Source organism: Pteropus medius, unplaced genomic scaffold, assembly GCF_902729225.1.
Source record: "Pteropus medius unplaced genomic scaffold, Ma_sr-lr_union100, whole genome shotgun sequence".
NCBI lineage: Eukaryota > Metazoa > Chordata > Mammalia > Chiroptera > Pteropodidae > Pteropus > Pteropus medius.
The window spans coordinates 28075620-28087079 of NW_024352787.1; the positions used below are offsets into that span (position 1 = coordinate 28075620).

General features: G+C 55.4%; 2 protein-coding genes across 12 annotated transcripts in view; both read left to right on the forward strand.

The window, feature by feature from the left end:
- DTX2 (deltex E3 ubiquitin ligase 2) overlaps positions 1–3905 on the forward strand; it is a 33227-nt gene extending 29322 nt beyond the window's left edge. For all 11 annotated transcript variants that reach the window (XM_039848898.1, XM_039848899.1, XM_039848900.1 and 8 more), the window contains 3 exons: positions 527–688; positions 1934–2023; positions 3260–3905. In XM_039848898.1, coding sequence (XP_039704832.1) covers positions 527–688; positions 1934–2023; positions 3260–3484 — 477 coding nt within the window. In that variant the 3' untranslated portion in view covers positions 3485–3905. The remainder of the gene's footprint in view (positions 1–526; positions 689–1933; positions 2024–3259) is intronic.
- Positions 3906–5843: 1938 nt separating this feature from the next.
- On the forward strand, positions 5844–11348 carry UPK3B (uroplakin 3B). The gene is made up of 6 exons (XM_039848907.1): positions 5844–6428; positions 6590–6739; positions 6967–7195; positions 8464–8543; positions 9264–9393; positions 9869–11348. The coding sequence occupies exons 1-6, from the start codon at positions 6344–6346 to the stop codon at positions 10026–10028; spliced, it is 834 nt and encodes a 277-aa protein (XP_039704841.1). The 5' UTR covers positions 5844–6343; the 3' UTR covers positions 10029–11348.
- Positions 11349–11460: the final 112 nt, after the last annotated feature.

Genomic DNA, 11460 nt, shown 5'->3' on the forward strand with positions numbered 1-11460 from the left:
CTGGGGGTGGCACCTCGTGATGCCTGGCTGTGCTTCAGTGGAGTTTAGCCAAAACAGAGAGAGGTTAGGAGGACAGAGAGAACTGAGTCACATGGCAGACCTGCAGGCTTTGCTTGGCTTCTCTCCACAGTATCCTGACGCATCCTGTACCAGCCAGGGCACTGACACCAAAAGTTGATCAGTCATAGGGTTTCTCGTTTGATTTTAAACGTGTTTAGACCGTGGGGACTTCTGCTCATAAACTTAATTTTCCTACCTGATGCCAGTCTCCTGGATATTTGCCCCCTTTAATAAATTGTATAACAAGTTTCTGGTACAAAACTTGCCTTTCCAAGGAAGCTGTTGGTATCAAGTTTCTGTGCCGGGGGGCTGCCTGGGAGTTGGGGCCATCTGCCCACAACCTGTTGTGTGGCAGAAACTGACCTTTCCCCCTGTGGGCCTCCTTCCTGTCTAGACAGTGGGTGGCTGTGCCTTGGTGCTCTCTCAGGGCTGCCAACTCAGTATGTGGCATTCTGCCTTGTCTCAGGATGGAAGTTTGCAGTGTCCTTCCTGCAAAACCATCTATGGAGAGAAAACTGGGACCCAGCCCCGGGGGAAGATGGAGGTGTTCAGGTTTCAGGTGTCCCTCCCTGGCCACGAGGACTGCGGGACAATACTCATAGTTTACAACATTCCTCACGGCATTCAGGTAAGGGGGCCCTAGCACCAGAGGAGCCTCTTTGGATTTTTGTGGACACTGTCCCTCTCCCAGCAGTCTGCCCCCTGGTCGCTGTGAGGATGCCCGAGCTTGCCAGACTCAGGCTCCCAGGAACCAGGAGGCACTAGCGCTGAGGGTTATAGCAAGCTCTTTGGGCTGTGGAAACAGAGATGGCCCACAGCCCTTTCCTGAAATAGGGAGGGCTTCCTAGAGGTAGAAGAGACATCTTATCTGGACTTGTGCTGGGTAGAAGGCCAAATGTATAAACAGGAAGAACATTCGTGTTGAGGGGCTGGATAACTGGTGAGCCCATGGGCAGGAACCCTCCTGGGGGCAGGGCATGGGGCGGGGAGGTGCCAACAGTGAAGACTAATTGAGAGACCAGCTCAGTTGCTAGGTCAGGCCTGGGTTTGGAGGGACAGGGCTGGGTCTGGATGTTGGGAATAAGGCAGGAACCCCAGCAGAAGATCCCAGGGTCCCAGTGGAGACCCAGACAGGAGCACTGGCCCCTTAGGCCTTCTTTGGGCCAGCGTTGATCTCAGAGCCTGGGGCAGTAGGAGAAGATTACCCGGAACCCGACGGGGCCCATCCATCTACCATAGATGGTAGATGTGTTTTGTTTAATCACATGCTCTTCCTTCATATCCCTCCACTTCTCCTTGGCTCAGAGTGAAATTTAAAAACATTCCAGACAAGGATAGAACCACAGGGCAGGAGGGGAACTTGGAGCCGTACATGGTATGTCACTGTGTGGCAGAGGGCAGGAGCAAGGGTTGTCTGCCATTCCAGCCCCTGCCCTCCTGTCCAGGCTACTGCCATTGTCTCACGGCCCTGCTCCAGCCACTTCTAAAGTGAGGAGTGGAGGGGCCTGTGTGCTGGAGTGAGGGCGTCCTGAAGGCTGACCGGCCTTGCTGTCCAGCCCAGAGAGGCCAGTGCCCAGAGGTTCGCCGAGGAAGTAGGAGCCTCTGTTCCAACCTCTGAGGGATTCCAGTGTTACCAGGGAAATAAAGTTAGCAGGAGTGTCTGATGCCAGGTCGGGTGGCACGTACTCAGGGAGGGTGCTCGTGGGTGGAAGGCCACATTAATGTTGGATCTTCGAGGGGCAGGATTTGAAACAGCAATTTAGTTACTTGAGCACAGGAATAGCTCTGGCTGGGAGGGCGAAGGGGCAAAGCTGGGCCTCTGTGTCCTGTGCACCTTTCAGGGCACCCCCACTCCTCTGTGTTTCCCCTGCAGGGCCCTGAGCACCCCAACCCTGGGAAGCCATTCACCGCCAGAGGGTTTCCCCGCCAGTGCTACCTTCCAGACAATGCCGAGGGCCGAAAGGTAATGTTCCTGCCGCCACTGGCACCTGCTGGTGCCAGTGCAAGGTGGGTGGGGTGAGGAGGGCCCGGTCTGGCAATGGGAGGCCTGGTGGCCACACTCATCTCTACCTCTACGCACCTTACTGCAACAGGAGGAGGGGGACTTGACCCAGGGCTGGCTGAGGTGTGGGCCACTCCTTCCTGGGGACCCTGCTGTGGGTTAGGCATCAGGCATCTTCAGCGTGCCAGGAGTACAGGGAGAGATGACCGGACTTCACAAGGGCTCTTGTGGGGAAGAGTAGCCATCTCTTCTAACAGCCTATTGGGCCAGGTTATGACTCTGCACTGAGACCTGAGTTGGGAATTTACTTGCGCATGGGAGAGGCAGACAGAACAGCCAGTATGGCAGCTTTGAGATGGGAACAGGCTTGGAAAATGTGAGGAGCCTGAGGGAGAACCAAGTGGGTGAGGGGGAGTGAGGTGGGTCGGGGTGCCCTCCAGGCCAGCCATAGGAATTGGGCTATATTCCAAGCATTTGTGTGATGCTGTGAAGTGAAGGCATGTCAGCAGAAGAGTCAAAGCTGCAGATTTTAGGCTTGAGAAGCTTCCTCTGGTGCTGTGAGAGGATGGATTCCAGGTAGCCAAGTGTGGAGAGCAGCATGAATGGGATAGAGCAAGGACACTTGGATTCAATGAGAAGAGAATGGAGCTCATCCATCCAAGATGTACTTGGAAGTAGGGAAGAATCGGGATGGCTCCAGGTTTGAGGGCTGAATGGATGGCAGCTCTGAAGTGGGAGGACTGGCTGCGGAGTGGGGCCAAGACTTGAGTGTGGAGGTGCCCATTGTGATGTCTCATTGGACTGTCAGATCAGCAGTTGGAATTTCAGGGGCGTCAGGGCTGGAGCCAGAAGCTAGGAACCCCCACAGATGAGACTTCATGCCCCAGGACTATGGATGACATCACAGACAGTGAATGAAATGGAGAGGAAAAAGGTCCCAGCACCTAGGAGCCCTGCCAATGTCAAATGCACCAAGGGCTTAGCATGCCACATGGCACAACCCACAGCTGACACTGGTGTGTGGTTAGTACTCCCGTCCTCATCACTGGGACAGATTAAGGGCCAGGGGATAGAGTAGTGGATGCTCCCACCCTGTCGCCTGGACACCCTTGCCCCAAGGTGAAAAACTGAAGCACAGGCCAGCACCTGATCACCCTTCCTTCTCTCCCTCCACCTCTCCTCTTCCTTCTGGGGCAGGTCCTGGAGCTGCTAAAGGTGGCCTGGAAGAGGCGACTTATCTTCACAGTGGGGACATCTAGCACCACAGGCGAGACTGACACAGTGGTGTGGAACGAGATCCACCACAAGACAGAGATGGACCGCAATGTGACAGGCCATGGCTACCCTGACCCCAACTACCTGCAGAATGTGCTGGCTGAGCTGGCCGCTCAGGGGGTGACCGAGGACTGCCTGGAGCAGTAGTGACCACCCAGCCTGGCAGCCAGCCCCCTACACTTACTGCTGGCTGGGCTGCTCCTAGGATGGGCAAGTGAGAAGGTGCCTTTCCTCGGAGGCTGGAATATTTGTTGCGGGCACGGGCGTGCTCCACGGAAGTTGGGGCTTTTCCTGTTTGCCTTTCCCCCTTCTTCCTCCCCTCCAGGCCTGGGTCTGTGTTAGAATTGGGCAAGCCTGGGGAGTTGTACTTGTGGGGGCTTAAGATGCAGCTACCTCAGTGCATGGAGGCCGTCTGTCCTCAGCTGGCCGTGTTGGGCCTGCAGTGCTGGGGGCCTGGCATGGGATGAGGAGAGACTGCCTTACTCCCAGCCAGGGACAGGCATGGGTCTGGATCAGCTTCTCATACCTCAGATGTTCTGTTTGCAATAAATGCCCAATAGCCAAAGTAGGCAGGCCCTGGTGCGTTTGTCAGTGGAGAGGCTGTATGTGTGTGCGTGTGTGTGATGTGTGAAGGCCAGCACACCTGTCCTGCTGTATCAGAGCAGGAAGGGATCTTATGGGCTGCCCATTCAACCCTTATGTCTTAAATGAAGAAAGTGAGGCTGTGGTGAGGGCCAGAGGGCCCATGGCACTTGCCCGTGTTGCTTCCCTGTTCCCCACTCCAGTTCCCCTTGCAGTGTGCAGTCTGGCAACTCGGAGCCCACCATCTCATTACTTCCTCAGGTCCTGGGGAGCGTTGCTCATGTGAAGTAAGTGCTGCTGTCTCCATTGTACAGATGAGAAAATTGAGGTTCAAGGGCATAGTAACTGGCCCAAGGTCCCGACTAGTGGTAGAGCCAGAGCTAGAATCCAGGCCAGGATTGGTCTGATGCCATCCTCAAAGTTCTAATTCTTCTGGACCCTCTTAGAAGGAGAATCAAATATTCTCATACTTGCTCTCTGCCTAGGGGCAGTGCTTGTAGCCTGGGGCTGGAGGGACACAACCACATTTTGTGTAGGCTTGTGGCACTTTTGCCTTTGCGAGCCCCTTTCTCCATAAGAAGAAAAACTTAAATTTTGTTCTATAATGTGTTGGTATAAATCTGAATATACTTTAGAGCATTTTCTTCTATCTAGAAGTTCATTCTTTTCCCCTTCTGATTTTAAAAGAAATTAAGATGTTTTCCTGGGTCTCTAAAAGTATTGTGGACCCTGGGCACTGTACCCAGTGAGCCTCATGGAGGAGCTGGTCAAGGTCATAGTAACTGGCCCCCAAAGCAGGGAGGCCTGGCTGGACCCCCAGCCTGTTTGGTTCCAGGATGAGACGTGCTCCACTGGCCCACAGGGCATGGGAGTTGGATGGGTGCCAGTTGAGTGCTGCCTTCATCTTGGTTCCCACCATTGAAGTATAGTGAGAATCAGAATGGGAAAACATGTTTACAAATCATCTGCCTGTTGGGGGTCTAGTATCCAGGGTATATAAGGAACTCAACGACTCAACAATCCTTTGCTTTTAAAAAACAAAGGATTTTTCTCCAAAAAAGATATATAGATGGCTGGCAAGCACATGAAAAATGCCCAGTGTAATCAGGGAAATGCAAATCAAAACCACAAAGCGATACCACTGCATACCCAATTAGAATGGTTATTATTTTAAAAAAATAAAGGGAAATAGCGACTTAATGAGGATGTAGAGAAATTAGAACCCTCATCTGCTGCTGGTGGGGATGTAAAATGCAGCTGCTTTGGAAAATGGGCAGTTTCTCAAAAAGTTACCGTATGACTAAGCAATTCTAATCCTAGGTTCGTATCCAAGAACTGAAAACATGTCTATACAAAAACTTGATCGTAAATGTTCATAGCAACGTTATTCATAATAGCCAAAAAGTGGGAAATACCCAAATGTCCATCCACCAATGAATGGATAAACAAAATGGAATGTCGATCAGAAGCACTGATACAGCTACAACATGGATGAACCTTGAAACAGGATGTGGAGTGGAAGCCCACATACTGTGTGATTTCGTTTATGTAAAATGTCCAGAATGGGCAAATCCACAGAGGCAGAAAGTCGATTAGTTGTTCTCCAGCGGGTGGGTGGAAATAAGGGGTCACTTTTTCATGAGTACTGTGTTTGTTCTCTCTTGGGGTGGTGAGAAGGTTCTGGAATTGGTTGTGAAGATCACACAACTTGTGAATGTACTGAAAACCAGTGAATTGTATACTTTTAAAGGATGAACTTTGATATGTGAATTATATCTTAGTAAAAAAAAATAGAACCAAAGGGAGTAATGTAATTGGGGGTCTTGGCAGCTGTCAGGGGCTCTTTTAAGTTCTTGGGACAAGGGAACTGAGGAACAAGGGAGTACATGGCCTCATGGAGGGAGGGCAAGGCACAAGATGGCAGCAGGGCCAGGAGAGCTGTGATGCGGCTGGAGCTGGACAGGTTGGAGCTGCTTCAGGCTTGCTCCTGAGTGAGGATAGGCCAGAGGAATTCTCCTGGCACCTGGGGTACAGGAATCTCAGGCATGTGGCCCTGAGCCCAAGTTTCCACAGATTGGTCCTCCTCCCTAGGGTTGGGAAGCTGAGAGGCTGGCTGGGGCCTAAACTCAGACATGGGACTCCCGAGGTGGCTTGGCCAGCAATCTGGGCGTCCAATGGCCTCTTCCTCAGTTTTCCTGGGTCTGTCTCACACTGGAGCCCTGCCTAGAGCCCTCCCTGTAGTGGGCTGGGCTAGGCTGCGGGGAGGAGTTGGGATGTATTTACGTTTTCAGATCTTTCCAGCCCTAGGCCAGCCTGGCAGCTTGACTAACCAGCTCTTCCAGGCCCAAGGTATTGGGGAGGAGGGGTGCTGCAGGAGGCAGCCAAGACAATCCCAGGCTGTGGATGTGGTAGAAGGCAGCCATCATGGAGCTCCCCCAGTGGAAGCCTCGCCCACGGTTGCTGTTTCTTGCGGTGGCACTAGTCTGGCCCCAGTGCTGTGTGAGCCTGGGTGAGTTGGGGTCCAGGGATTGGATGTGCCAGGCCACACCCAAGGGGTTGGGACACATGCTGGAGTGATTGGATCCTGGGAGCCCCATGCCCTCCAATTGGGAGAGGCAGCCCTAGGGGCAGTGGGCCCTAGGACCCTCACACCTGTCTCCATGGCTGCAGAGCTGATCCCCTACACGCCGCAGATAACATCCTGGGACCTGGAAGGGAAGGTCACGGCCACCACGTTCTCCCTGGAGCAGCCGCGTTGTGTGCTGGATGGGCATGCCAGTGCTGCTGACACTGCCTGGCTGGTGGTGGCCTTCAGCAACGGTGTGTCCTGGTGCAGGTGTGGGGCATGGGGCAAGGGATGTGGCCGAGGAGAGGTACTGGGTCTGGGCAGCCCCTCACTGTGATTGATGTCCATAACTAGGCTTGGAGTGAGAGACTTTATCAGAACGGGGCTCCGTAAGGGTAGCATGGAGGGCCAGGGGCTGTGGCAAAGAAGACCTGGCTCCACCTGCCTGCAAGACCCACCTGTTTGTCCCTCCTTCCTGCAGCCTCCAGGGACTTCCAGAACCCACAGACATTGGCTGAGATACCAGCCTCCCCCAGGCTGCTGACCAATGGCTACTACATGACGCTGCCCCTGTCACTGGACCAGCTGCCCTGCGAGGACCCTGTGGGTGGCAGCGGTACCTCTGTGCTGCGGGTGGGCAATAACTCTGACTGCCTGGCAGACCAACCGTCCTACTGCAATGCCCCTCTCCCTGGCCCTGGACCTTACAGGTGAGGTGGGTCACCCCACCTGGAACCTGGGATGGGACAAGGGCTGTACTAGGAGAGGAGGGGTTTCAGGGACCAGGGTTGCCCCCCATAGCCTCTCCTGCAGGCCTCATCCTGGCTGTAGGCTGAAGCAGGCCCTTCTTCACAACCTTAGTTTCTTCCTCTGGGGTTGGGGAGCAGCGCTCATCACATCCAGGGGGCAGGTAGAATGCGATCTTTCCAGGGGGGGCCAGAAGGAAGTGGTGGTACCACAGAGAAGGTGGGGGTGGGGTGGGCCTTCAGGGCTGCCGTCACAGGCCCACTGTCCCTCCCGTGAGTAGATGTGACAGGAAACTAAGCCGAGTGCTGAGTTGAGACCCAGTCAGTGGGTTTGAGGCAGGGAAGCAGGAGAGAAGACAACCACCCAGTTTTACAAGTGAAGAAACTGGGGCACAGCACCAAGTAGCTCGTTGAAGTCAAGGTGGAGACAGGGTAGAAGAGCTGGTGTCCAGATCAGGGCTGCCCAGGCCATAGGACAAGGTCAGGTGTCCTCAGGGAGACCAAGTCCAGCTGGGAGGGCCAGCAGGGGCACAGGGAAGGTGGGTGTGGTGTGGGCTAGGCCAGCACCTCCCTCGCCCTCTCACCCAACCCTGCCAGGTCTCCCTTCCCCTGCTTCCTCAGGCCCACTCCCAGGCTTGGCCTCCATCCCTAGCAGCCACAGGAGCCAGCTTCCTTTAGTGCCAGCCTGCTTGGGTCCTTCAGTGCTCAGAAACCTTCCAGAGCTTCCTACCCGCCCTTGCGAAGATACAACTGAGCTCCTCCGCATGGCCCTTGGCACCCTCAGTGCCAGCCTACCTCCTCACTGTGATCCTGAGCTCTGAGTGTGCCCTGAACGCAACCCCTCCCTCCCTAGGCCTTTACCCAGGATGCTCACCCCTACAGGGGGGCCTTCCATGACTTCAGAGACTCCATGGGGCCAGCGGTTCTCCTGAGAGGCTTATGGCCCCCAGCCCATGCACCCCGCTGAGCCACCCTGAGGCATCTGAGTATGATATTTAGTAACTAGGGTCTCTAAACCAGATAGGGTATCTGGTGAGTAATGGTTCAGACAGATTTGTGTGCTGGCAGGGAGTTCTCAGAGAGTTCTCTGGTCCTGGTGTGTCCCACTCTCCCCTATACCTGGGGATGGAGACCCATAGCATGGCCCAGAAGAGCTGCCTGGAGTCTGGCTGTAGCAGGTGCCCTGTCCAGGGCACTGAAGCTCTGAGGCTCATCCCTCCTCCTCTCCCCAGGGTGAAGTTCCTTCTTGTGGATGCCAGGGGCTCACCCCAGGCCCAGACCAGGTGGTCCGACCCCATCATTCTCCACCAAGGTAGTGCTGGGGAGGGGCCGCTCTGGCTCTAGTCTGTCCCACGTGGGCTTGACTCCCTCTGCAAAAAGGTCATGCTCAGCTGACCTATCCCCTGTTGCCACAGAACTGGGGGCCTGGTGGCAGTGTTCAAGTCCAGCTCCGCCCCCAAGAGCACCAGCTCTGTCCAACTCCAAATGTTTGCTGGTATTTGGGTGCCCAGGCCCCAGCCCATTTGTGGGCAGAAAAGGAGGAGGCCAGAGTAAGTCAGGGCCACAGGTTCTGGAAGGCTTCCTTCAGTAGGGCCCCAAGAAACCAGTATGAGTGCCCAGGCTAAGGAACCTGCATGCATGAAAGCCAGAGTGTCCAGTGTGGGGAATGCCTGGGACCAGAGTCGGGGTGGAATGAGGCCTTGTTGTCTGAAGGCCTTAAATGCCAGGCTTCAAGGAGCAGGGCAGTCACATGGTCAGTCCTGAGGTCTGCCACCATTCTGCCTGCCATGGATGGACCAGTGGGTGGGCACATTGGTGGGAATAGCCTAGAAGTTAAGAGCAAGACAGAGACTAGGAGTGATGGGTGGTCCAGGATGGCAGGGCACAGATACCCATCTGAGGATGACAGATAGGTGGGGCTCAGGAGGCCGTCTGGGTACAGGAGGTAGCCAGGCCTTAGGCGTGAGCACAGGTTGGGAGGCGACTCCGCCAGGGTCCAGGGGCAGCCTCTGAGCATCTGCTGTGTGTTCAGGAAAGTCCCCAGCCTCCATCGACACATGGCCAGGACAGCGAAGTGGTGACATGATCATCATCACCTCCATCCTTTCTTCTCTGGCCGGCCTCCTGCTCCTGGTCTTCTTAGCAGCCTCCACTGTGCGCTTGTGAGTGGTGACACCCCAAGGGCCTGTTCCTCACCCAGAGTGCCTTCCATCTCCTTGGCCCCAGCACCTGGAAAGCCTCCCTGACCCTGTGGCTTTGAGCTGGGAGGTGTCCCTACAAGGGCTGTGCAGGGAATTTCAACCCTGAGCGTCTCTCCCCTGGGAAGTCAGCTCCTCTGACCACAAATTCAGAGAAGGGACCACCTCGCTCTGCCCTTGTCCATCAGTGTGTCCTCTACATGGGCCCTTGTCCTCCTGGGTCTTTTCTCTCCAGTGAGTCCTCTATCGTTTTAGTGAAGTGACACCAGGATAGTCAGTGTGGCCACCTGGAGAACACAGACCTCCAGCTAGTTCTAGAAAGGAGGAAAGGGAGATCAGAGGCTGAAGAAGGAGGGATCAGGAGTGTGGAGGAGGCCCTGACCCCAGGCAGCCTGCTCCACCCAGCAGAGACATAGCTCCTCCTTCTCTCCCTGTCCAGCTCCAGCCTGTGGTGGCCTGAGGAGGCCCTAGAGCAGCTACGGACTGGCTCCTTCATGGGCAAACGCTACATGACCCACCACATTCCACCCAGCGAGGCTTTCACCCTACCTGTGGGCTGTGAACCTGGCCTGCACCCCCTGCCCAGCCTCAGCCCCTAGCCTGGCCTATGTGGGTGGGGCTGGGGAAGTGGAGGGTGCACACCCACATGCTTCCTCCCCCATCGCACTCCCCCACCTGCTTGAAATCCTACAACTGGCAGCCCTGACTGGCTTGCGCATTTTCCACTCTCCAGGCAACTGAAGTTGCATAAAGGGGAGTTCGGGGGAGGGCCATGGCCAAGCTGGACATCCAGCCGCCACCTCCATCCCTACCTCTGTTCTGCCTGCTGTCCTATGAGTGAGGCTGGAGGTAATGTGGAGAGGCTGCCCTGACCAAAGCTTCCAGGCCCCAGGAGAAGGCCTGCAGTGTCATTGCTCTGCCCTGTGCAGGAAGCTGAGCTGGGCTCATTATGGAGTGATGAGCCTCCTTCTGTCCTGTCCCATCTGCCAGTGGCTGGGGCTGCAATGAATCCTTTAGAGAGGCACTAGCCCTTATGAGGCTGGCTGGAAGGTCAGACAGTGTAGAAGCACATTACGACTATCTGGCCTCTGATTTGGGCCACCACTTCTACCCCTCTTGCACATGTAGATGGCTCACACACTTATCCACTCACTTTCATTCCACACACATTTGTTGAGCTCCTGCTACCACACACAGTGTTAGACACAGTGCCTCAGGCAGATCTTGGGGAGCTCACCAGCTGCTCTGGACCTCAAATAACCACGTGTCATATGTGACCTGTTACTGTTGAGGGACTGTCATGCCCTCAGATTGTCACCTGCCCTCGGGCTCACACTCCCTCGGACAGTGGGCTCTCTGGGGTACATGACCACCCCATCAAAGGCAGTACAGCCTTCATTCCCCCAGTGTCCGTCTCTACAAGGCCGGTAGTACCCGTCTTGGCCACATTAGGGCGCCAGTGCACCGCAGCTGTAGCCGCACAGCTTCGCGCATGCGCATTTCAGGGCGCTGTTGCCTGGCAGACTAAGACATGGTGACTTATTGTCAAAGAGCAGCTGCCACTCAGCGAGGTCTTCTGGGAGGACAGGGCTCCAGGCCCCATTTCAGCCAAGCCAGAGGGATGAGCAGTCAAGCCCCCGCTTGAGGGCCTGCTGCGTACTTTTCAATTTGCACAGCTGCCACAGTTTTCTAGATGGAGAAATTGAGGTTCAGTGACTTGCCCTCTGTACTCTGTCCACTGCAGCCCTACCCCATATTCCCCTGCTGCTCTAGCCTAACAGCAGCTCCCAGCATGCAGACTCTTCTCCCACCCCTCCCCGCCTCCCCCCGTGGAGGGCACTCAGTGGTGGCAGGGATGGGGGGATGAGGAGTAACCCCCCTTTTGAGGTGAATAAATGTTATCTGTCTTTTCCATCTGAGTGGTGCCTGTGCTGGTTTTAGATGAGGAACGCTTACACATGGGGCCTTGCCTGGCCTTGCTCTGTCCAGTTGGGCCCCACCACCAGCCCTAGTGCTGTCCTGAGTCTATCC